The 27,148-nt window shown below is 44.8% G+C and overlaps 1 protein-coding gene across 1 annotated transcript in view; it reads left to right on the top strand.

Annotated features, from left to right (window-relative positions):
• The first annotated feature begins 2,260 nt into the window (after positions 1 to 2,260).
• The window catches only part of ALDH9A1 (aldehyde dehydrogenase 9 family member A1), a 49,785-nt gene continuing 24,897 nt past the window's right edge, over positions 2,261 to 27,148 (top strand). The window contains exons 1-6 of the mRNA XM_083156718.1: positions 2,261 to 2,400; positions 13,455 to 13,640; positions 16,258 to 16,403; positions 19,967 to 20,096; positions 21,028 to 21,162; positions 22,479 to 22,675. Of these exons, the coding sequence (XP_083012844.1) occupies positions 13,463 to 13,640; positions 16,258 to 16,403; positions 19,967 to 20,096; positions 21,028 to 21,162; positions 22,479 to 22,675 (786 nt within the window). The 5' untranslated portion in view covers positions 2,261 to 2,400; positions 13,455 to 13,462. The remainder of the gene's footprint in view (positions 2,401 to 13,454; positions 13,641 to 16,257; positions 16,404 to 19,966; positions 20,097 to 21,027; positions 21,163 to 22,478; positions 22,676 to 27,148) is intronic.

Genomic DNA, 27,148 nt, shown 5'->3' with positions numbered 1-27,148 from the left:
CAACATGGATAGTTCATACCCCCACTATCCATGTTGGCATGGAGTTGATTTTAGATAGCGTGGCGAGCGTGGGTGAGCGAAGCGAGCCCCGCAAGGGGACTCAGACGCACGGCGCCATGCTGGCGCCGTGAAACTACACAAGTACCCTGCCTGTTCATAAATGAGTGAGTGACAGCACTTCCATACTGTCACTTTTACCAATGCACCTCCTTGGTACTACAGGCTCCAGTCCATGCTCCTGCAGTACTGCTCCACCACGGTGGATAGACTGTCATCACTGCAGTGATAGAGCAGGGAAAGGCAGGTGTTAGGGAGCAGCAGTGTAGTGTGTCCCGATAAGTCATTAAACTCAATAATACGGGAAGCTGGACAAGGCAGGTGGGTGACCGGCATCTTTATAAACCATTACAAGTTGCTGCACTACGGCAGTCATGCTTACAGCCCCATAGCCCTGCAATACTTTGTGGCCCCTCACAAGGTCAGAGCCCTTTGAAACCCCGTCGCCAGCCCTGGTGGTAGGACCTCCGCCAGCCCTGGTGGGGAGGAGGGCCTTCAAGATTTTGCTATGGAGCGCACAAAGTTACTCCTCTGTATAGAACCCAGTGCTCACCCCTTGGCGGGGCTGCACATGCGTTGCCAAAGATATAGGGTGGGATGCACTAATGTAAAAAAGCAGTAAAAACCCCGTAATCAGGGTTTTTACTGTATTTCCATATATTCTCAAACCCCACTCCGCTGTTGCAGCACTGCGGAGAGTATCACCAGCTTTTGCTGGCGATACCCTGTAGAAGCCTATGGGCTTCTCTCTGCAGCATTGTGTGAGGGTTCCGTCACGGATCCCTCCCAGCATGCCCTGCGGGCGGGTCGTCACTCTGCGCATGCAAGTCCAGTGACTGTGCCGCATCGCAAGCTCTCATATCGTGAGAGCTGTCCCTTATTTTATTTATTAACAGTTTCTTATATAGCTTATACATATTCCACAGCACTTTACAGCGTATAGTTGAACATTAACATCAGTCCCTGCCCCGGTGGAGTTTACAATCTATATTCCCTACCACATGTACAGGCACACAGACATTCTAGGGTTAATTTATTGGTAGCCAATTAGCCTAGCAGTATATTTTGGGATTGTGGGAGGAAACTAGAGTACCCGGAGGAAACCCACACAACTACAGGGAGAATATACAAACTCCACACAGTTAGAGCCATGGTTGGAATCAAATGCATGACCTCAGTGCTGTGGGGCAGTAATGCTAACCATTACACCATCCGTACTGTCCCTTGCATTACTATTCGCATAGGTTAGTGCATATGCCAGTGGTTCCCAAACTGTGTGCCGTGGCTCCCTGGGGTGCCTCAGGACACTTGCAGGGGGGCCCTGGGTTGGTGATCCAGGACCAATTCAAATTATTAATGGCTAATTATTTATGAGCAAAACAAGTGCTGGTGGCTGCCAATTATAAAATGTGTATAAACAGAAGCAAATCCTGGCCTTTACCAAATAACTGACCCTAAGAATCACATATAAACCCAATCTAATAAATAAAAATTTGGCCTAGGGGTGCCGTGAAAATGTTTTTGATACTCTAGGGTGCCGTGAATCAAAAAAGATTGGGAACCCCTGGCATATGCTATTTAGTAAAAATGTGGACAGGTAGCCGGAGGATAAGGGTGGCGACTGTTAGTACATCCCGCCCATAAACCATACCTCCCAACTTCCGTCCGGAGGAAATAGGGACACCCCACCGAAAAGGGGCGGGACGTATGCAAATGAGGGCGCGGCTTATGCTAATTAGCCGCAACCTCATTTTCATACGAGAATAGACGCTGTGCGCATGCGCACAGCGTCTATTCTACTAGATTGGGGGGTCTCCCAACTGCCACCCCCCGCAGCGGGACAATGCCTGCCGCGGGTGGGACGTCGGGACAGGACCCGAAAATCGGGACTGTCCCGACGGAATTGTGACAGTTGGGAGGTATGCATAAACTGTTAAATATAGAGTCAAGTTTAAGTTTCATATGTAATAAAACAAAACCGTGTCTAAAATCAGGCGCACCAGTACAAGGCAAACTGCAGCCACGTACCCGCCTCTGGATTATTTTTCAATATCTTAAATTGAACACATATGCAGTTTTTATGGAGTCTGATACTAATAACAGAAAGCAGAAGGAAGAAGAGACTGCTTTATCTAACAGCATTGCAATAACAAACTGGCAGACACAGCAGCACTGGCCGCCTGCCACAGCTGCGCCTGTATTACTATTATGCTTAGTGGAGAGAGAGGGGAGGTAGGCAGGCGGGGCCAGGGCCATGAGCCGTCATATAAAGCTGCAGCCTGAGGTCACACAGTGGCAGTGCAGCAGCCAGCCAGGGTTTCAGGAAGGTACAGTGGGAGTGGGGTGAGTGGCCTAGCGGTGGTTTGTGCACTGCTGTTACTTGTACTGGGATATGGTGTCTGTGTTTCTTTATTTCAGTGCTACGTGTGTGCTGGACCTGTACTATTGCTGTTCGCAGCGCGATCCAGAAGTATCTGTGCGTAGTCTGCAGGCGGGGAATATCGCCAAGGCTGCATGTTATAGCTTTAGCATTGCTCGCATACATGTGTATCCTGCATTATTCTTGCCTGCAGATGCAATAGGTGTTAGGTACTATGCGAGGCGCTGGCTACTGTATAACTCCGCACATGGCAGTATCTCGTTGTAGAAGCTTACAGTAATGTCTGGTGACCTGTCAGAGTATTCCTTGTCTCCTGCAGTGGTTAGGAAGGATGACGAGAAGCACAGGGCTCAGTTGATAAGTCAGGGAGCACATGCATTTCAGTGTTCAACACTGTGGTCTCCATCTGACTAAACTAACCCATCACTTGTAGAAGAATTGTTGGATTTGGGATTCAACCACATCATAATTCTCACCACACATGTGCGTGATTATTATTTCACCATTTGTCTGTCTTAAACTTGTAGAAGATGAATCTGCAATACCAGAATTGTTTCACATAACGGAGCATTCACCTCGTGAATGGTGCCATATTGGCTAGACTGGGAAACTATTTAACACTGTACAGCAATCGTTTGCTTCAGAGGGTGTGGTATAGGGTTCAGACAGTCGGGATCCTGACATCCATTAGGCCAACGCCGGGATCCCGACTGCCCAGACAGCATGGTGGGCGCAACAAAGCCCCTTGCGGACTCACTGCGCTCGCCACACTGCGGGCACGGTGGCTCGCTATGCTCTCCACCTATTCTATTCTCCCTCTATGGGGGTGGTGGACCCCCACGAGGGAAAATAGCGGGTGGCCGTCGGGTACCTGTCTGTCAGCGTTTTGAATGTCGGGATCTCGACATTGGGTAAATGACTGTCGGGAGCGCATTTGGCACCCGCTTCAGAAACCCTACTAGCTAACAATCGGAAGAGGGTAAGCCTGAGGACACAGTAAATGTATCGATAAAGCCTTAAATCATGATTATGGGTGGGATTCTCTAATAATCCTGGCCGCACATTACCGGCACTCCCATTGTTAATAATCGCATAAGCAGTAACCTATGCGATTATTAACGTAAAAGCGATGGCCGGCGATGTGCATCGGGTCCCCCCTCCCTGAACCCTTTCCTGGCTGTGAGGGCTCCTCTTCCTCCTCCCTGCACCCAGAAGCGGTGCAGGGAGGAGGAGGTCACTGGTCCAGGCTGCCCGGACACAGGTGAGGGGATGCAGAGGGGGACGCGAAGGGAAGCCCATAGGCTTCCATGCGGCTACGCCATATAGAACTGGCGTAACCACCCGCAGTGGAGCTACGGCAGGGGCGACTTTGCTGCATAAGAAAATGCGGTAAAAGCCCCGAAAACTGGGGTTTTACAGCATTTTGTGTTTGGTGAATCTCACCCTATGGGTGAGAATGCTCTAACATCCGCGCCAGCTACCGCATACATAAGTATCGCATATGTGATAATTATGGCAAATGACAGCTCTTGCGTTAAGAGCTGTCCTTTGCGGTGAGTCTATCGGGACCCAGCGGCTCCCCTCTCACTCCCTTACCTGGCACTGTGCTGCTGTGGCGGGGGGGGGGGGGGGGCTGGCTCTCCTCCTCCCTGCACCCAGAAGAGGATCATAGTGGAGGAGGTCACAGGTTGGGGGGGTTGGTGCGGTGGGTCTGTGCGGGGCAGCGGGGGGTCTCGTTAGAAGCCCATAGGCTTCTATGGGGCATCGCCAGAGTTTTCTGGCGATGCCGCGTTAACCTGGCGGGGGATGCTTAGAGCATCCCAAAATGCGGTAAAAATCCAGATAACAGGGTTTTTACCGCATTTTTAGCTTGGAGAATCTCCCCCTATATGTTTTAATAAAATGCACATAAAGGGTGCTGTTCAGCTCCTCATAGTCATATGCTTGAATAAATGAAAGTTGGGAGCTGACTTGCTGGAGCACTGTATCATATGCAATGCGTTTTAGGGACAGAGGGTGAGATGTACTAAGCCTTGAAAAGTGATAAAATGGAAAGTGATAAACAACCAGCCAATCAGGTCGTACCTGTTATTTTTCAAATCCTGCCTGGGACATGGCAGGTAGGAGCTGATTGGCTGGTGGTTTATCACACTCCATTTTATCACTTTTCACTCTTAGTACATCTGGCCCTTAAGGCGGGATGTATTACTATACTAACATATGCGGCTGGCATTGCGGTGCAGTGACGGAGGCCCCTGTGATACCTGTACTGTGATACTGCTCCCCTGCAGCCGGGACAGCTCAGCGTGGCTGTCCCCGGTGCCTCCTCCTTCCCCGTGCAGCCGGAAGGACGTCCGGCTGCCTTGCTAGGGGGAGGAAGGGCTTACCTTCCGGGGTCCAGACGGTCCTGCACGAATGTAAGCTGGTGAGAGGGGGGACGGCGGTCGGCAAAAAGAAGCCCATAGGCTTCTATAGGGTATCACCACCCGACGGTGGCGATACTCTACTATGTGGTATCGGTGCGGCTGGGTTTTAATACATAGGAAAATGTGGTAAAACGGGGGTTTTACCGCATTTTCAGCTTCATACATCTCGCCCTAAGTAAAAATCTGACCCGGACAAGATGCCGGACCGAACACTACAATCTCTGGAATGTTTGAATGGAGTTTTTGTGTCCGTTCCGGGGTGTCTTGTCCGGGGGGATGCCTGTGATGGCTTTCACCAGGAACATTGGGAAGGGGAGTTCACAGCCTCCCTGAGTGGTCTGCACTGTTTTGGTCTTTGCCATATGCCCGGACCATACAGGGAGGTTTATTAATTCCTTTTACTCTGGTTTCTGTCTCAATCATTGCAGTCTGCGGGGATTAGGTAAAAAAAAAAAAAAAAACAGAACTGGTACAGACCCCAGAATGTTGGACATGCTCCATGCAGTGACCTCTGGAGGTTGTGGTGTGCCTCCCATCCTTTGGGGGTCCTGTCCGTTGGGGATGTTTGTCACAATGGTAAATGGAAAGGAGCTATTAGACTCCTTTTTATTGTAGTAAAAACCCGTCCGGACAATGCAGGGAGGCTGTAATCTTTCTTCCCTTTTGCCAGATGACCGCTGTCATCCCCCAGATGTGGGTGTGCACTATAAGCTCTTGCATTATATACAAATGGATCAAGTCTGGTGTTCCAGAGTATGTTTGGGTTTTTGCCTAATCCCAATCTGCTTGCTTTTTTGCAATTAAGAATTTTTTTTATTTGCAAGCAACTCCTTATGCTCTTAGGAACAGTGTAGTATTTGACTACTGCAATGAAGATCTTGAACTTGTTTTTTTAGTTCTCCGAGCAGAATGGTAAATACAGGTTGAGTATCCCTTATCCAAATATCGGTGCTTGTGTACTTTCACGGCTCCCACGATGTGCATCGTATGCGGAAAAATCGCAGCGCATGCGATGCAATGTCATTTTTCACTGAAATTATGGACATGAGTTGACATCATGTAAAATGCACCCCAAATGTCATTTTTCACACTACCACCCCCGCTATCAACGCCAACCCGAAGCGTGGCGAGCGGCGACGGTACGCGTCCTACAACCTTTTCATACCGCCACTATCCACATCGGCGTGGAGTTGAGAATAGAAAGTGTGGCGAGGGGACACGGATACCTGTACAGGTATCCGCGTCTCCTCGCGGGGCTCGGTGGCTCGCCACGCTCGCCACACTTTCTATTCTCAACTCCACGCCGACGTGGATAGTGGGGGTATGAAAAGGTCGTAGGACGCGTACCGCTGCCCCTCGCGGGCTCGCTGCGCTCGCCACGCTTCGGGTTGGCATTGATAGTGGGGGTGGTACAGTGTGAAAAATGACATTTGGGGTGCATTTTACATGATTTCAAGTCATGTCCTTAATTTCAGTGAAAAATGACATTGCATCGCATGCGATCTGATGCGATCGCATGCGATTTTTACCAAAAATGCATGAAAACACGGTAGCATCGCATGCCATCGCATGACACTACATATGGCAAGCGATGGGAGCTGTGAAAGTACACAAGTACCCAAATATCTGTTATCCTAATTGTTTCGAAAACCATACGTTCCAGAAAGTGTGAATTTTTTTTTTTTTGCTAAAAGCACTACTGGGGACATCTGTAACAGCACTACTGAGGACATGATATGTATCTGGCACTAAATATGTGACAGAAAATGGTTTCTTGGCATTCTAGGTCAGTGCCTCAAATAGAACGCAAACTAAATTAGGTACTTGTTTCCTAGCACGGCGCCCGTCGTATGCCATCGCATACCACTACTTAAGGTATGCGATGGGACTCGATTTTAGGGTTTTAAGAGCTTCACTGTACAATTTTAATAACGCGTTGCATGCCATTACAATGGCATGTGATGCGATGCGATCAGACCAGATTTTTAATTGTACAGCCACCCTGATGGGTGATTACTATGTTAAATGTACCCCCACTGTTAACGGCACCCCCACTATCAACGCCAGCCCGTAGCAGTACGTGTCCTCTGACCTTTTCATACCCCCACTATCCACGTCGGCGTGGAGTTGATTGTAGATCGTGTGGCGAGCTGACGCGGAATACATGTGAAGTACGCTCGCCACACTATATAAAATCAACTCCTCGTCGACGTGGATAATGGGGGGTATGAAAAGGTCGGATGACACGTACCGCCACCCCTCGTGGGCTCGCCGTTTACTATGTTAAATGCACCCCCATTTGTTATCACCCATCAGGGTGGCTGTACAATTAAAAATCGGGTCGCATGCGATCAGATCGATCCAATGGCATAAGATAAAAGTCGTGATCGCCGTCCTAGGAAACAAGTACCCTAAATTATATTTGTGTGTATTTCATGTGTTGAATCAAATTAAATGCTAGATACCGCATTGAAATATAAACATATTCTGAAATATGGAATAATCCGTTATCCAAGATTCTTCTGGTCCCGAGCATTTTGGATAAGGGATACTCAACCTGTACTGAATTATGAATAATATAGACTTTTTTTATGAAGCAGTTTTCTAATAGTTAGAATATTTGTTAACTGTTTCCCTTTAACTCCCCAGAGCTACATAATAAACAATATAGTACATATGTACTGAATGATTACAAAAGATGGTCAGTGGTAAAGCAAACAAAACTTTATCATTTGTACACACTGAACAATATTGCATCTAGTCTTAAAAGACATTGGCAACATTTGACTACATGTATAGGTGAGAAATTGGGTCAATTATCTCTAGTTATTATTCGTGCATGTCGTATGCCTGTATTGCGTGCGTACAGAGCTCAAGGAGTGCATAGAAATGTGGGGAAACATCACTGGATTCTAACTAAACAATTAAAAGATTGAAATGCCTGGGATTTGGAAAAGATTCTGGAGCAAATCCTTACAATAAAGGTTTCACTTTTTATTTTTTGGGAATTTAGTTACAAATGCAATGTGCATTGTCAAATGGCCATGAAACAGACTCTCATAAGAGTCCGCACCGACCTTATTCGCACTTAAGATTTGGCAACTATGGCTTGGCACAAGTCCCCCTTTTGCATAACACCATAATAAAACACTACTTCTAAAAATGTAGGTTTATATTAACCATAACTGTACTAATAACTATGTAAGTTATTCTTGGAATGTAGATCTGGGATTCAATGTTTATGTAACATGGAACATCCTAAATCAAGTGTGGGGTAATATATATATTTTTTTTCTTTTCTCTTTTCTCTCTTGGTGGTTGTGCAACAATTCATAAACCTGTTTTTTATTTTTTAAAATTCAAATTATAACTGCATCTTCTACATATTCTGTATCATATTTTAACAAATATCAAAGGCAGAACAGTCCCCTTTAGGCTGACTATATACATTCAGAAGACCAGCATCCGATCAGTCTTCAATCCCCGCTGCTATTTCCGACAGGGTAAATGGCAGCAGGTGCCAATTCAACGCTGTTGTTCGAAACGGCATTGAAGAGGCAGATCGACAGAACGGACCTGACTTTAAAAGCAGTCAGGCCCATTTTGTCAAACGGATGTGGATTGTCAAGATCATGGCCGGATTGTGACAATCCCGTGGCTGTTTTTATGGACACACCCCCTTTTCCTTGATCAGCCAGCGGAACATTGAGTCCCACCTGGCGAGCAAAACCAGAACAGGCCAGGGTACCAACAGTCGGGACCCGGGATTAAATATCCCCCCTCTTACAATTTCCTTCAACTCCTGGACTCGCAATTTGGTTCATTTTTGACACCCAATGTATTATGATGTTATGTTCGATCCAGCTGTCCATTAAAATGGATCGCCGATCCATTGTTTGCCTCCCATGCTGTTGTCAAAGCCCTCTTCTCTTCACACTCGTAGCTCTCAAACACTCAGGGACCATCTTCGTCCACATACTCCTCTTCATCTTTGGTCACCAGCTCCTAGTAGCACATTGATTAAGTCTGTGCTACTTACATTTAAGCTGTAATGTGTATTGAATTGTGGCATTCATATTACCTGTACTCTTATTAATAAAATTCTAAGCATGTGGAAAAAAAAAATCGGTACTGGTTTCCTAGCTTGGCCACAATCGCGGGTAATTTTTTAGTGGTCTGCGATGCGACCGACGCGATGCCCGCGATTTCCCATTGAAAAAAGTCAAAATCGCGTCGGTCGCATCGCAGGCGGCTAAAAAAGCCTTAAATGGTCCAGACGCGATGCCCGCGATTTCCCATAGGGAACAATGTTAAATGCCTCAATTTTCCCAAATCAACATAGGAAACAATGGTAAATGGGCCAGAAACCCCCCCAAAACACCCCTGAACAGTGAAATGGCCCCCCAAAATTAGTTAACTCCACCCCACGATCAACGTCAACCCGAAGCGTGGCGAGCGCAGCGGTACGCGTTCTCCGACCTTTTCATACCCCTACTATCCACGTCGGCGTGGAGTTGAGAATAGAATAGTGTGGCGAGCCACCGAGCCCGAAGCGTGGCGAGCGCACGCGGATACCTTCCCAGGTAAACGCGTCCCTTTGCGGGCTTCACAGGTATCCGCGTCCCCTCGCAGGGCTCGCTGCGCTCGCCACACTATTCTATTCTCAACTCGACGCCGGTGTGGATAGTAGGGGTATGAAAAGGTCGGAGGACGCGTACCGCCGCCCCTCGCGGGCTCGCTGCGCTCGCCACGCTTCGGGTTCACGTTGATCGTGGGGTGGCGTTAACTAATTTTGGGGGGCCATTTCACTGTTTATGGGTGTTTTTGGGGGTTTCTGGCCCATTTACCATTGTTTCCTATGTTGATTTGGGAAAATTGAGGCATTTAACATTGTTCCCTATGGGAAATCGCGGGCATCGCGTCGGTCGCATCGCATGCGATTTTTTTTTTTTTTTTTTTTTTTGTCCGCATGCGATGTGACCGACGCGATTTTTTTACCTGCGATGCCCAAGATCATGATCGGTGTGGCCGTGCTAGGAAACAAGTACCAAAAAATCATGCACTGCACCCAATCTCCATAAATCTTATGTGCATAAGATAATAGGATCCATCTCATGACCTGTGTGTTGGATGGTACTGAAACACTTCATAATGTACACAAAAATACACGATGCATGGTGTGAGCCATCAAAATCGTGCACTAGGCCCTGAGAGTGCTCTAGAGTATGACCAGATTTACTGGAGAGCGCAGTCTGGCCAGTATGTACCAAACTGCGTTTAAGTGGTCTTTGTAGTATGGTCCCTTACAATACTCTCCTGCAGCCTCCATCCAGCTTACAAATCTAGTACTGTGCATGAGCAGCATCAGTTTGATGTCTAGCAATTTATGGCTTGTATTTTACATTTGCAAAAGCTGGCAACTCCCCGCAGAAGCCTATGGGCTTCTTACCACAGCGCTGTGTAAGGGATCCATCGTGGATCTCTCCCTGCATGCCCCGTAGCCGGCACTCTGTCTCAGACCCTGAAGTCCGGAGCCACATTGCAAGGGACAGCTCTTATCGCAAGAGCTGTCCCTTATGTTAATAATCGCATATGCTCCAATGTATGCAATTATTCAGAATGCTGTGCCTGACGAAGGGGGGCGATATAGGGTGGCAGATGTTAGGTCATCCTTCTCCCAGTCTGCAGAATGGCAGTTAGATGGCTGGCTGGCTGGCTGACCGACCGACCGTTGATCACTTTTGAAGCTTGATACACCTGGCCCTTGGGGGTAGTTATATGGAGAAGTGATAAACTGCCTGGTACTTTATCACCAGCCAATCAGCTTCTGACTTAAGTTACAGGCCGGGTTTAAAAATATAGTTTGGTGCTGATTGGCCGGTGATGAATTACCACCCCTCAGTGACAAGCTACTTCTAGGCTAAATGGAGTTATTATAGTGAATTCTGCTGTAGAGAAGGACTTGGGGGTCATCATAGATGAAAAATTGTGTAATAGTGCACACTGCTCAAGTGCAGCAGCAAAAGCAAACCGGACACTAGCATGCATTAAAAGGGGAATGGATTTGAGGGATGGCAATGTGATAGTGCCTCTTTACAAGGCATTGGTGAGACCACACTTGGAATACTGTTTTCAGTTCTGGGCACTGCACCTTAAAAGACCTAAATGAATAGGGAACAGGTACAGAGAAGGGCAACTAAGCTAGTAAAGGTCTCGAATCACTAGACTACAAGCATAGGCTAAGCAGGCTGAATGTTAGCAAGTGGAATGAGAACCGGTCTGCAGCGCTGGACAATATGAATAAATTTACTGGAAATCCCAAAGAGAAGCAGCCCACTCCGTAGTTTCAAGGTAAAAAAAGTACTGAATGCTTTATTAAATAAAAAGTCACATAAAAGGAAGACAATTTCCTTAAAAAATCACACAAAAACAGTCTAAAAGTATATAAAAAAGGATTCACTCTCTTCTTTGCATAGGAGAGAAAACAATTTTAAAGGTAGCTCTCCTAGCTCACCAGATTCTTGGAGACGCAAGTATCCCTGTATACTCCAGACTGCACTATAGGTCCTTATGGTGGGTACACCTATCTGGGTGTATGGGGTATTTCAGGGCTGGGAGGCCGTTCTGCCACTACGGTTACCTCTCTAGTCCTTATGGATTCCCCAGATCTCAGCTCCACTCACGGTATTGCGCTTTGGAAGCCGCACTGCCACTACGGTTATTCCTTCCTCCTTCTGCGCTCACCTGCAGATCTTTACGGTGTAGTGTATCTGGATGGGTACTTTCAGGACAAAGGAATCCTTTTTTTATATACTTTTAGACTGTTTTGTGCGATTTTTTTTTTTTTTTTTTTTTTTTTTTTAAGGAAATTTTCTTCCTTTTATGTGACTTTTTATTTAATAAAGCCTTCAGTACTTTTTTTTTTTTACCTTGAAACTACGGACTGCTTCTCTTTGGGATTTCCAGTAAATTTATTCATATTGTCCAGCGCTGCAGACCGGTTCTCATTCCACTTGCTAACATTTGTACCTTTTTTGGGTGTTATTGAGATTGAAACACCATTTGAGAACCACTGCAGCAGAGGGATTAAGGAGCGCTAGAGAATTCCCAGGACTCTGCTTTTTTCATAAGCAGGCTGAATGTTTTCACTGGAGAAATGGAGGTAATATGATAAAATACAGGATTGGGAATCATATGGAACTGGGACTTGATTTGTTCATTAACAGGCCTATACTAGGAAAATACATTTCTTACTGAATTAAGAGGATTCTTCACCATTAGAGCAGTAAAACTCTGGAACTCCTTGCCGGTGGGGGTGGTTACAGCAACTATTGTTAATGAATTTAAATAAAAACTGGATACGCTTTTGGCCACTAAGGGATTTCTATAGATATGAATTACTCAATTCAGATAGCATGGACTAATGTCTTTTTTATGGGTTGGGATCATTTGTCATAAGGTCGACATGGGAAAAGGTCAACATGGTTCTAGGTCATTAGTCCGACCATGTCTAGGTCGACATGGGGTTTTTCACTGTTTTTTTTTACCTGAATGTCGACATGGACACAGTTTAAAGTGCACTGCATCACTCGCTGCGCTCGCTATGCGTCGGGCACACTATTTTATTCTCCCACCCCGCCCTAGGCATATCTGAAGCTACAAATCTATTCAGATTTCCCTTGAACTCTCCCAGTTTTTTGAGCTGACCCTGGACTAAAGGCCCCCATACACTATGCTACTTGGGCACGATATTCACCCTATTCGGATGAATCAGGCCGTGAAATCGGCCCAAATCGCACATGTAGACATCCTGTCCGACCCGATGTGCTGTCTCGTGCGCATTGGATTGGAGTCGGGAGGTCGGAGGGGCTGCACATAAGATTTTCTAAATCTTATGTGCAGCCCGGAGCCGGGCGGGGGATGCTGGCTACCAGGGTGCCGGGTGTAGGACACAAGGAGCCGGGCAGGGAAAGATGCTGCTGGCACCACCGGCGGGAGCAGAGCACTTCATTAAAAAAAATTAAAAAGCACATACGAATGAATAGGAAGCCATTGATTGGCTGAGAGGTCTCAGCCAAATCAGTGATTGCCCATTCATTTGTATCCCCTGCGCTGCCCCCCTCCCTCCACCCAGCTCTCTGGTCGCAGGCATCGCCCCCGCTCCATGGTCCCCTCGCCATTTTCCACAGACCCCCTGCGGCTGCCCTGTGATCCCTCCTGGGGAGCTGCCAGGACAATCAGGTTGGACAACTTTAACACTAAAGACTTGTTACAATTTCATATTTATGGTTTCTTTAGGAATAATTGCAGTTTGACATTTTATTTAGTTTGAAGTTGATACAAAATGGTTAAGCATATCTTAATACAACATTTCAATGTTTTGTTCATAGGGTAGTAAACCAGGTCTGTTTTGTATTTAGAAATGTTTACTATCATGGGAAACCTTTTTTTTGTTTGAAATTAAAATTATTTAATTTGGAAATATATATATATATATATATATATATATATATATATATATATATATATATATATATATATATATATATATATATATATATGTGTGTATATGTTATTTATACTTTCCTCAGGCGGTTGAATGAAACTACTTGGAGCTCGTCCTCTTATTTACGGTCTGCTCCCAAAACTCAGACTCGCCATGAGCACCATCTGTACTGGCACCTTCCAAAACTCCCTGCCACTCAATTATCGTGGAGGGAGTAGAGTGCAGCCTATAGACTCTGTAGGACAGGAACAGGCCTATGAACCATCCACAGGTGAGTAAGCACAGGTGTTTTTTTTTTTTTTTTTCTTGTTTTTTTTATCTCCCCTCATATTGGAAGCTTAATAAATATTACAGTACTATAAGACATGGCTTTATTGTATATTGGCCATTCTCAGCACATTTATCACAGTATGAAAGCAGCGTATGGAGGGCAGTGTCTTGCACAGTGCACCATTTGGGAATGAGATCCTCCACAGCTGAAATCATTTCAGGGTAAGTGACAACATGCACCTGTCTGGGCCGTGGCAAGTCCTTGATTCTTTCTCATCCCACAAGGCACGCGATGCGTGCTAGTTAAGCACCGAATGCACGCTGGGATCGGAGCGTGTATGGGCGGCTTAATGACCGCCAGGATATTGTACTTATCCCATTCCATAACATGGTCTGATAACCCCACTCCGCCCTGACTCTTCCATGGCCATCTGGAACTTGGAAGCGCCTCTCCTATTCAATCTAGGATGGCAGCTGAGGCAGAATGCACCCCAGAAGTGTTCCACTTGATGTGATTTGTTTCTACCAAAGTTCAGAAGAGTCTGACTTAGTACTAATAAATCATATTTTATCTGGCAATTTTATTTTTCTGTACAATTGCTTATGATTGAAAAGCACATTAATTGTCCTTGGGCATAAAGGAGCACTGCACACCGTGATGAGAGTACATATGACCTCTATTGTAAAGCGCAACGGAATCTGCTGCGCTATATAAGAAACTGCAAATAAATAAAATAAATGAGTCAAACACAGATAAGGAATCTAAATGTTCTGTTTGCAGGACAAATTTAAGAGGAAGATTTGCGGATTATATACACTATTTCTTTGTACTAAATTCTTCTTTCTTTTTATCTAACTCATGAATTGATGTACTCCACTTGTCCAAATTTACTTTTAGAGGTACGTGTCAAATCCTCTGAGATGACTGTGCTCCATAGCTAAAAAGTTTTCAAGGCTCTACTACCTAAAAGTTGTCAATAGTTGAGGGCACCAACTCAGTCCTATTTTTCCAAACTTTAAATTAAATTGACACTCCTTTTGACCAAAATCTCCATTTCATCACCTTTCCAAAAATGTTTGAATTAGAAGCATTTGGGATTTTTTTTTTTTTTTTTTTTGGTACTTGTGTATTATCTAATTACCACTAATTAAGGTATGCGATGAGACCCGATTTGAGGGTTTCCAGGGCCGACTGTACAATTTTAATACCACATCGCGTGCCATTATAAAGGTATGCGATGCGACGAGATCATACCAGATTTTACATTGTACAGGCACCCTGATTCCTATGTTAAATGCACCCCCATTGTTAACGTCACCCCACTATCAACGCCAACCCAAAGTGTGGCGAGGGGCGTTGGTACGCGTCTTCCGACCTTTTCATACCCCCACTATCCACTTCGGCGTAGAGTAGATTTTATATAGTGTGGCGAGCGGACGCGGAATACATGTGAAGTAATCCGCATCCCTTCAAGGCGCTCGCCACACTATATAAAATCTACTCCACACCGACGTGGATAGTGGGGGTATGAAAAGGTTGGAGGACGCGTACCGCTGCGCTCGCCACGCTTCGGGGTGGCGTTAACAATAGGGGGCATTTCACATAGTAATCACCCATCAGGGTGGATGTACAATTAAAATTCGTGTCGCATCGCATGCGATATGACCGTTTTTTTTTTTTTTTTTGATTGTACAATGCTCTACGATGGAAATTGTGGACGCCGTGATAATACACAAGTACTACTTTATTTTTTTTTCTGCCAGAACACTTGTGCAATATGTGGCATGGATCTCCTGGTGTTTGTGCTGAAAGCAGTCAGTCTGTTCTATACAAGGCTGTCTAATAGATATCAGAACATGTGATTACTTTTTCATAGACATTACTGTTATGTCTGTAGAAAATTAACTGGCCCTCCTGTGAACTAAAAGGCATTGTGCTTTCATTCTGTTCCTATGGTTCATCTATAAAATTACTATCTCTCTGCCAAATGTTTGAGGCATGTAGAGATCATATGATATAAGTTTTTTTTTTTTTTTTTTTTTTTTTTAAAGAAAAATAAAATCAGAGTATACAATACTTTATAGTGCTTATTGGCATACTTAGGCCTGGCTTGCCAACTTCGTGGCACCAAACTGAGTAATATGTCCATGCTATCCAGTTTGCTTTGCTCAGGTTCCTTATGTAACTGGCCAGCTGCATGCATAGTTCTAGCCCATCTGCTGGCTTTATGTTTTTTCCATTTGACTTTTTTTGTGGAAAGGACCTGGATATGATGTGAGGGGAAGTTGTTAGATGCCCTAACAGCATTTTGTTTTGTCTGTACTTTAGGTTGGCGTAGGTTATTTTCTTTTATTTCAGCTGCAGTAGACTCTTGCGGGCTTGCTTCAATCGTCACTGGTTTAGATTACCCCTCCAGGTAGATGTGGACTCAGGGCATGATGGGGAAAGGTCCTCTGTGAAGGATCTTGCTACTGTGTGGGTTTTTTTTTTTAAATATATAGATTAATAATATTTCTGCCCACACTTGAGTAGCTTGTGGGAAATAAACTACATTTTGAACGAAGCTTTATTGGATAGATTTGGGCATTTATTTATCCTGGTATATTTCTCTATATAGGGCGTGTCCTTGCAACTTTTGATTGCTCTGGAGAGAAAGAGGTAAATGAAGCTATTCAAAGTGCCAAGGCTGCCTTTAAAATATGGAGTCAGAAGTCTGGAATGGAGCGAGGTCGTGTCCTGTTGGAAGCAGCCCGTATTATAAGGGTAAGTAGATCCATTTTAATTGAGTACACGCTTCTTAGCCCACTTACCAGGGAAGCCATTTCAGAAGGTGCCACCACCTGAGGGACTGACCTTGTTTATGTGCGCAGGCCATATTAGTCCTACTGATCACTGCTGCTCATTCAGAAAGCTGCCTAGATTATATTACTGCCCACAGTTGATGTGACTGGTGATGCCAGCCTGCCTGACAGAGCACCAAACTAAGTGAATCACTAGAGTGGGGCCTTATAGCATACGGAGCTCTGGCTGTATCTCCTCCCTTATTTTCTGCACGAAGAATGACTGTAGCTTGTACCCCTCCACAACAAAGAGAATAAAGTAGACCACCAAATGGCTTTATTTCTAAATAAAAATCAGTACACTATGATGTTACACTTTGGATTGAACAGGTGTGCTTATTGGCATGTTGCATTTATAGAAATCCAGTTAATCAAGACACCTCTGCAGTGTGACTAAATTTGCTGTATGGCAGCACAATATATTTGGTGTCTGCATCCTCTTATACCCCTTTCACACTGGAAAGTGCTTGCAAGCTGGGTGAGTCCTGGCTATCAAGCACTTTCACACTAGCCACCCAGCATAAAGCCTAGGGGGGTGGCGTAATCAGGGGTTGGGCGGTGCTGGGAGATGTCAGCATCTCCCAGTGGGGTCTATGCAAGTCCTGGAATGAAATCCCGGAACTAGCATTCCCAATAAGTTTATGACGCTGTGCCCTAACCTACCGGAAGTCCTCTTTCTCCCCCACATATTCCGGTGCGGGCAGGGAGGCTTCAATCTCCCTGCCTTGCGCCGTCCCTGCAGCATTCGCCAAGGGGGTTTAAAAATCGCCGTCAGGGGCAGCGAGCCGGTGGGAGAAAAATATCATTGAATACCTGCCTTTGTCTCTGGCTGGGACCAGGGCCATTGACCTGGGACTTGGTCGTTTGCACTCACACATACAGGAATATTTGTATGCCACCTGTTCCCATACAAAAACCCAGGATTTCCATACTTGTGATAGTATTATAGGCTGTATCTACTAACTCTAAACTTCTTGTGGTGACTTAATTCTGTCTGACTAAAGATACTGGGAACACCCACTCATTGCACACTGGTGTTCACACCTTATGCATTTAAGGAAACCACGAAGGGCCACTCCTACGGTAAGATCCTTTGCCATGGGTAGTGTTGGGAGGGATCCCTCTCATAGATCCCTTGGTTACAGCATTCAAGCCCCAGAATATAAATGTTTTTAAGATTTGACACATTTCTCTCAAAACACCCTCCCCTATACTAGAACCTCTTCAAGCTATTTATATTTTATGTAAGTGATTTGTTGGAACCCTAAAGGTGGATCCACCCTACAGAATTACTGTTCTATATTATTATAATTTTTTTTTTTTATGGAAACATTTGCACAAAAATGTCTAAGTCAAATATGATGGTATAGTATGACTAGATGGGCTGTTTATTGCACAAGGTGGCTTCAGCAGTGTTCCTTCTAGGAACCAAATGGGGCAGGGCGCTGGAGGGGCGGGCTGCCGTGTCACAAATGGGGGTGTGCCCGGGCCGACGCATCACTGAAGGGGGTGTGCCCAGCCATGACTACGTCCCTGAGCTGCCGGGAAAGCGCTGTGCACCGCAATCTACGGCGGCGCTGGGCTTCACCGGTGCACTCCGGCGGGACAGGCAGCAGGCTGTTTTAGCGGGGCGCTGCTAGAGGGGCAGAGCACATTTTGCCCTTTAAAAATTGGGCAGGGCGCAGCGCCCCGCTAAAACAGCCTAGCGGGAACACTACTTCAGGTATGTGGGAACATCCTGTAGGGGAGTAAACCAGTTGCTTATATGAAATCTTCTTTACAAGTGATGACTATATACAATATCATTCTTGCGTAGATTATAAATTACACTATATAATCCTATAACTTTTAAAAAGTTACATATTTTTGTAAGGCTGTGCATGAGCCAATAAATATTGGCAAAACATACCCAATCCTTTACTTTATTGCTCTCGAATGCTTATCTTCCAGCTGTAAAATCGAACTTTGAATTAACCCTTGTTACTGCTCCTTATGCAATACTTCATGTTGATACAGAGTGTAATAAGGTTTGACTACAATATGTTGACACTAGGGCACTTATTGCCAAGCACAGGTCCTTCAATTCTAGGTCACCCTTAAGGTGCCCCCAGGTTTCGAGGGAAATGGGTTAAAGTAGGCAAGTTGGTCGTTAAATACACTAATGACTTCCTTAACTTCCAAATGCAGTTTGTAAAGTACAAGTTTTTTTTTTTTTTTTTTTGGACCTTGAACTGGTGGGAGTTAGCTGTCCCGTGGCATTCAATCATGAACATAGAACTGGTAGAAAATCATCAACCATGTAATTGCTATAATAATAAAAAGGAAAGAACAGAAAATGCTCTTACCTACTTTATCCTTTCAATAACTCCGTTTATAGATGGCGGCATATTAGTCTTTATTATAGTTTTCTACCTAATGAAGATTCTACCAAAATGAAATTCTGCAATTGGCACAATTTTCTGTAAAATATGCTTGGTTTCTTGTATTTATGTGCAAGTGCTATGCTCCTAAAATTGTCTTGTTACCCTGTCTAACTGGTGTAAATAGGGTCCCCTTCGGTTCAAATTCACTGCACTCTATAAAATCGTGGTACCTAACAACAAGATTTTAAAATTGCTAAGGCGCACATCCGATCGCCCCGCCCCCCCCCCCCCCCTCCCCCAGGGAAAACACATCGGACTATTGCATTAGTCCCCCGTAGAACACAATATGAAAGGACATTGAGCCCCAGATGAACAGTATAATCTGTGCCAGGCTCCTCTGTTTACAGAACCCAGATGAACCTTATGCCAACTGGGCCCCAGGGGGTAGAGCAAAAATGCCCTCATGTGAACAACATGGGAGTCATAGCCTGTCATTATGTATAACAGGAGGATACCTGAACAGTTCCTCACCTAGATCTGTGACTCGTCTTCTCTAAATCTGATTCATGTCCTATGCAGCTTCTTAAGCAACAGGCCCTCGAACCAGAACTGATGCTCTCACCATCAATGTGATGGGTAGCCACAACAGCTGCCACCAACTAATGATTAGCAGAAAGAGGAGGGACCAGCAGCCAGATCTGGACCCAATGACATCAGAAAGTTTGGTCATGTATGATAGTCAGGCCTGGAGCAGGAAGAGACCAGTGATTAGCAGTTAAACTGGTGTAGACCTCTCCCTGGTGGCACACTATTGTGGGGGGGGGGAGGAGGAGGAGGAGGAGGAGAGAGACAAAAAAAAAAAACACTGTCCTAGTGCCAAGGAGACATTGTTTCTTCAGATATGATCATGCAAATCAGGCATGCTCTAATGTAGAACCAAATATACCATGAGCAGTCTCTTAAAGTTGTATTAATCCTGTTTTCTTGTTCATACTGGGAGAGGGCATTTACTTTATTTTCTAATTGGACTTCTTGCTAAAGTTGTTGCAATACAAACCTTTGGAAACTGCCTTTGTTATGGATGGGTGAAACCCCTTGGTAATGGTTACATATTCTGTTACAGGAACGAAGTGAAGAACTTGCTACCATGGAAACTATTAACAATGGGAAATCTATCTTCGAGGCTAGAGTGGACATTGAGATTTCATGGCAGACTTTGGAGTATTATGCTGGCCTTGCTGGGAGTATGGCTGGTGAGGGTTACACATCCATTGTGCACTCACTGTAGAACATGACATGATAACTTAGTATCTAATTGGTGTATTCACTACCAGACTTGCGTCCCCATCCCATCATCGCTAGAAAAAGCTTGGTTACCAATCGTGCAGCTTTCCTTTTTTCCATTTTAAGGAGTACTCCAATTCATTCATAGAGCTCTGTTTTTATGTTATGGAGTGCTTCCTCAAAGATTACTTTTAAGCCGCCCATACATGGTCCGTTTAACGGACCTTGGGCGGGATGTATTAAAATACATCGCCGCCCTTCGCGCCCCCCCCCGCCACGATGCCGCCGCATATGTACTAACATATGCGGCTGGCATCGCGATGCAGTGACGGAGGCCCCCCGCGATACCTGTACTGTGGTCTGCGGGGGGTCTCCGTCACCTCCCAGCCGGCTTCTGCTGCTTTCACGCCGGGGACAGCTAAGCAAGCTGTCCCTGGCGCTTCCTCCTCCCCCCCCCCCCCCCCCCCCTGCAGCCGGAAGGACGTCCGGCTGCGTTGCTAGGGAGAGGAAGGGCTTACCTTCCGGGGTCCAGGAGGACCTGCAAGAAGGTAAGCCCAAGGGAGGGGGGAAAGGGGGGGTCGGCGAGGCGGCGGTGTTGCGGCGAAAAGAAGCCCATAGGGTATCGCCACCCAAAGGTGGCGATACCCTGCCCTGCGATATCGCTGCGAACGGGTTTTAGTACATAGGAAAATGCGGTAACACGGGGGTTTTACCGCATTTTCCCTTTAGTACATCTCGCCCTCTTATGCCAACCATTACTCCTTTCTATGGACATGATTATGATCTGCTAAAAACAGCCCTTATGAAGTTACTAATTTCCAACCACTTTACTATGAAAACTACTCTGCAATGCAAACTTTAGATTAGTAGTAGTCATTACTTTCTCTCCCTCCCATATAGGTCAGCATGTCCAGCTCCCAGGAGGATCATTTGCTTACACAAGGAGGGAACCTCTTGGAGTGTGTGCAGGAATTGGAGCCTGGAATTACCCTTTTCAGATTGCTTGCTGGAAGTGTGGCCCTGCTCTAGCATGTGGTATGTTCACAACAAATACAATTTTTTTCTGTTCTAAAGGGATATGGTTATTGGGTAGACACATGAAGTCGGTCGACACAAGTTTTTCACTTTTTTTTTTTTTGGCCCTACCATCCACTACGGCATGGTGGGAGAATAAAATAGTGCGCTGAGTGCAGTAAGCCATGAGAAGCGATGCAGTACACTTTGAAGGTGACTGACCATTTGACTGTCTACCTATTGCATGGGTCGCTCTTCAGTGGTCTACCCAATTACCCATTCTATGAAATATTTTTTATTTTAAAAATTGCAAAAAGAAAAATGCAGGTTATGATGTAGATCCTATTCATAGACTGTTATTTGTATGCTATTGGTGGTGGTATGCAGAATGCAATGGTGACACCAGTGGATAATTTAGTCAGTGGACAGCCCAACTATGCTTGACCATGTGTCTAATTTTTTTGAGGTGCAACCATTTTTGAACATGTTTCGGGTATTCTAGATTAATAGGTGCCTACAGGAGCAACTAATCATGTTTGCAGAAGTGTGGTAATGCAGTGTCTGGTAACTGCAGGATCTAGCTGGATACTCCTAGTCAGTGAACTAAGAGGGTGCACGCAAAGCACATTTGGTTTGGTAATGGACAAAATTATGTGCACTGCAGGTGGGGCAGATGTAACATTTGGGTGGGGTGTGTACTTCAAATTGATATCTAGATTGCAGTCTCAAAATAAAGCAGCCAGTATTTACACTGCACAAACAAAATAACTCTCCCAAATGTAACTCTCTGCACATGTTTCATCTGCCCCACCTGCAGTGCACATTATTTTGTCCATTAGCAAACCAAATATACTTTGTAAGCCAACCTGAATAGCCCCCTCAGTTTAATGCATCAGTGTTCCATTGTGGCACTACACCAAGATTGCCACCACCTGTACATCTGTTAAAGCTGCAGTTGATCCACATAGGAGCATCTTGGAGGCAGAACACTCCATTCACCAATGTTGGCAGTAGCTCCAACACATGTTCCAAACCTCTCCAAGGATTGGATTGTGGGGTGTAGGGGTGTTTTTTTTTTTTTTTTTTTTTTTTTTCTCGATTTTTAAGATTGGTAAAAATGCTTTAATAAAAGATGACAATGAATTACATTTAACCGTTGTATTGGCGCACCCATCTTTTATTCATATCAAATGGATTGTCTAAGCTTACTGGGTTTCAGAAGACCATGTTTATATAATTCTGATTCGATGACCTAGAGGAGACAGTAATATAATAATTTTTCAGGTGTACCAGAAGCTTAGTTATCACTGACTGACATTGCATTCCTGTTTCTACAGGAAATGCCATGGTTTACAAGCCCTCACCCTTCACTCCTATTACGGTAGTTTTTCTGGCTGAGATCTTAAAGGAGGCAGGAGGCCCAGCAGGTCTCTTCAATGTGGTGCAGGGGGGAGCTGCCACTGGGGAATTCCTCTGCAAGCACCCAGATGTGGCCAAAATATCTTTTACAGGCAGTGTCCCTACTGGCTCAAAGGTAAGGCAACTTGTAGTTCAACATGTACTACACACTGTGACAAACCAGCCCTAACCCACTAAATAGACCTCATAGGTACAATCTATCCAATTTTACAGCAGTAAATTATTGCTGCTAATAGGCTCTCATTGCTTGGAACGTTATCCAAGGCTTTGATATACGAACTACCATGTCACAGGCTGTGTTTAAAAAAATATATATAATAAAAATAATAGGAGCTGGTTGGCTGGAACTTAGGGGCAGATGTATGAAGCTGTGTTAAGGGAAGTTGAACATTGCAATCAGCACTTAAGTAACCTCTATAATTTGCATGTTATAAAATTATACATAGCAGCTGATTGCTTGCCATGTGCAACATCTCCACTGGCTCACTTCTCCCTCATCACTGCTTCAGACATCTGCCTCTTTGGTTGTCTGTATGGGGTCTATGCCTGTGCTTCGCATATTAAATAGCTTAGTATAAAGGTGCATACACATGAGACAATAATATAGATATCATGCATATTGTCGCGTGTACATGATCGCTGACAATGCGCGCTTCTGCAGGATGTTGACTATGGGCGAGATGCAGGAAGAATCTTGCAATGCTTGCTGCCAGTCTCTGCTTGCATACCAACGTTGACTAACGCTGTATGCATAGGACGTGCGGTAAGAGGAAGTCCTATCTTTGCGTTCGAGTGCCACTGGGGATGCTGGAGGAATCCGGTTGGATCCCTCATAGCAAAAAACTATGATAGAAGCTTCTGTGGGCAATGCTAATTTTAAATCGCATTGCCCACTGCATCAAAGCCCTGGAACGTATTGCGGGCTTGGTGCATATGGGAGCTGTGGCCAAACCTCTGAAAACTGCATTTTCTTTCCCCTTGCTTCATCTATCCCCAAGTCTTGCATGTACGGAACTTACAAACTTAAGCTGACTATCTGTGTTTGATATTGGCAGGCAACTTTTTTTTTTTTTTTTTTTTCTCGAACATGCCATGAAAAAAAATACAGAAAAGGACCTTCTAGGGTAGTAGGTCGTAACATCAGTTTTAAAAAGTTCAATAATTGTCCATAAAGGGTAGGGTGGGGTCCCATATAGTATATGGGTCCGTGTTTTCTCACCTCTATGGTTTCACCGGGGTGTTGGTAACACATATAAAGGTATCTTTTCTAGAAGACAAGTGCATTTAGGCTGCTCACATGAAGGCCTACTTTCACATATGGGGGATCCTCACATCAAGGTATCTTTGGTTTTCTATGAACCGTAATGATAAAAATAGGCTCCAGTGGTAAAAAATTAATTTAATAATAAGTATAAAATATACAGAGAAATACAAATGGCTATGGAACAAGAACCAGATGGAATTTTTACAATAGGAGACCTTACTGGGTGTTAAAGTCGAGTTGCACACACAAAATTTTAGGATAGTATGGCCACCATCTTGGTTTCGCAGAGTTGCGCAAATAAAGTATTATACCCGAGTCTGTGTAGCAAAGTGGACCATAAGCGCAGCCATACTAATACACATAAGTCCTGGGACATAGACAAAGTCCTGGGACATAACAAGGGTATAATCGGGGGTAACTCTCAGGGTGCATCAGGAATGTCATGTAATAAAATGTTATGTTGTAACAGTCACGTTACCCCATTACAGTTCTTAGGTACAGATGATCTTAGTATACGGGAAGGAGGGAAGGACAGAGGAAGAATTCCCAGAACTATAAAGAGGGCAGGCAGTGTGCATGGTGGGGAGGCCTGTAGAGAGTCTATTGAAGGGGAAAGAGGAAGCTAGTAAAGAATTCAAATGGGTCCTGGGGTGAAACTAATCACAATATTAGAGCCATATCTAAAAATAAACATAAATTAAAATGCTTACTGGCTAATGCAAGAAGCTTAGTGAGTAAAATCGGGGAGCTAGAAACGGTGATCAGTAGGGACGACTACGACATCATTGGTATTACAGAAACATGGTGTAATGAGTCGCATGACTGGGCATTAAACATGGAGGGATATACACTCTACAGGAAAGACAGGGAAAATAGAAGGGGCGGGGGTGTGTGCCTATATGTAAATAATAACTTAACATCATGTGAGAAAAATATGAGCACAGACCTGGAAGAAGACAACTCTGAGACAGTGTGGGCAGAGATAACCGACAATAATAAAAAAACAAAAAACAAATTTATAATAGGGGTATGCTATAGACCACCAAATATAAATGAAAGGGAAGAGTCTCTTCTTTTAAACCAAATCAAACAAGCATCAAATCAGGGTCAGGTATTAATTATGGGGGATTTTAATTTACCCGACATTGATTGGGAAAACGAAACCGGTAAATCAGCAAGAAGCAATGGGTTCTTAAGCTTACTTAAAGACCAGTTTATTACACAAACGGTGGAAACTCCAACTCGTGATGAGGCACTCTTGGACTTAGTTTTAACAAATAACACAGACTTAGTTTCAAACACAAAAGTAATTGAACAATTAGGGAACAGTGATCACAATATGGTTTCACTGGAAATCAACTTCAGTAAATTACATCAAAAAGGATCTGCAAAAATACTAAACTTCAGAAAAGCGAACTTTGAATTATTCAGGGAAGCCCTAACAGGAATTGGGTGGGAAACGGTTATGGAGGGAAAAAATGCAGAGGAAATGTGGGATACTCTAAAAAAAAAGGTGCTTGATTCACTAACTATTGAATACATTCCTAAAGTAACTAAAGGTAAATTCAACAAAAAAAAGCCACCATGGTTGGACAAAGTAAGGTCAGCTATCATCAATAAAACCGGAGCCTTTAAATTCAAAGAATCAAACAAAACTTGTAAAGGGGTAATCAAAGCAGCTAAAATATTATATGAAGAGTGCATAGCCACTGAAAGCAAAACCAACCTAAAGAAGTTTTTTAAATACATAAATAGTCAATGTTTAATTAACCCCTTCACGACATTTGACGTATATATACGTCATGGTCGGGAAGTACTTCCCGACACATGACGTATATATACGTCATGACTTCTAACTGTCACTGCGTCTAGAGACGCAGTGACAGTTAGGTGATGTCTGCTGTCCCTGACAGCAGACATCCCCCCCTCGCCGCCCAGGGGGGGCAGGGGTGCCCCCCCCGGTCGGCGATCGCTGTGATTGGCAGTTCAAATCTGAACAGCCATTCACAGCGTTTCCTGTGTTACCGGCGGCTAAGCCGCTCGGTAACACAGGGATCGGTGGTGATCGGTGCTGTCAAGTACAGCACCGATCACCTCCGATGTGCAGCCCCCCCTCCAACCCGCCGGGCACTCACCCGGCAGCAGCAGCAGCTCCCCCGGCTCCCCCGGAGCGTCTGAAGCGCACGCAGCGCTGACCTCCTCCCCCCTCCCCCCCGCAGCAGCAGCATTAAGCTGCAGAAAAAGTAAAAAAAATAAATATATGCACTGAAAGTGTGTGTGTGTGTGTATATATGTGTGTATATATATACCGCACCGATCGCCAGCCCCCCTCCCAAAGCTGGTGACTAAAATGGGGTCACTTGTGGGGGGGTTCCACTGTATTGGTGCTTCGGGGGTCTTGCTAATGCGACATAGCACCCACCATTCATTCCACCACCAAAAATCACTCCTTCCCTTCTGAGTCCTGCCATGCACCCAACTGGTATTTTTTGGTCACACGTGAGGCATTGCCGTACTCGGGAGAAATTGGGGCACAGATTTTGGGGTGCTTTGTCTCCTTCATTCCTTGTGAAAATAAAAAATTGAGCCAGAACTGCATTTTTCTGTAAAAAATTACATTTTTTTACACAAAAATGCAGATCTGGCTCAAAATTTTTCATTTTCACAAGGAATGAAGGAGACAAAGCACCCCAAAATCTGTGCCCCAATTTCTCCCGAGTACGGCAATGCCTCATGTGTGACCAAAAAATACCAGTTGGGTGCATGGCAGGACTCAGAAGGGAAGGAGTGATTTTTGGATTTTGCAGCACAGATTCTGGTTGAATGACCCCTGAAGCACCCATACAGTGGAACCCCCCCACAAGTGACCCCATTTTGCAAACTACACCCTTCAGGGAATTCATCAAGGGGTATAGTGTACATTTCAAACCCCCCGGGGTTTCACCAATTTTGATACAACTGAGCTGTGAAAATGAAAAATTAATTTTTTTTCATTTTCACTGCCCAGTTGTACCACAATTGGTGAAACCCCTGGGGGTTTGAAATGTACACTATACCCCTAGATGAATTCCCTGAAGGGTGTAGTTTGCAAAATGGGGTCACTTGTGGGGGGGTACCTAACTTTTAGCATCTTATGGTGCCTAGAAACCTACATGGTACCTAAAAAATAATCTCATAAAAAGGAGGCTCCAAAATCAAGTAGGTGCTCCTTCTATTATGAAGCCTGTGGTTTGGTCACCGTGCACACTAGGGCCACATATAGGATATTTATGAAAACCAAAGAATTGGGGGAATCAATTTTTAGTCACATTTCTCTAGTAAAAT

This window comes from Crinia signifera, chromosome 8 (assembly GCF_055691185.1).
Source record: "Crinia signifera chromosome 8, ASM5569118v1, whole genome shotgun sequence".
Taxonomy (NCBI): Eukaryota; Metazoa; Chordata; class Amphibia; order Anura; family Myobatrachidae; genus Crinia; species Crinia signifera.
This window is presented reverse-complemented; position numbering and strand designations above follow the sequence as displayed.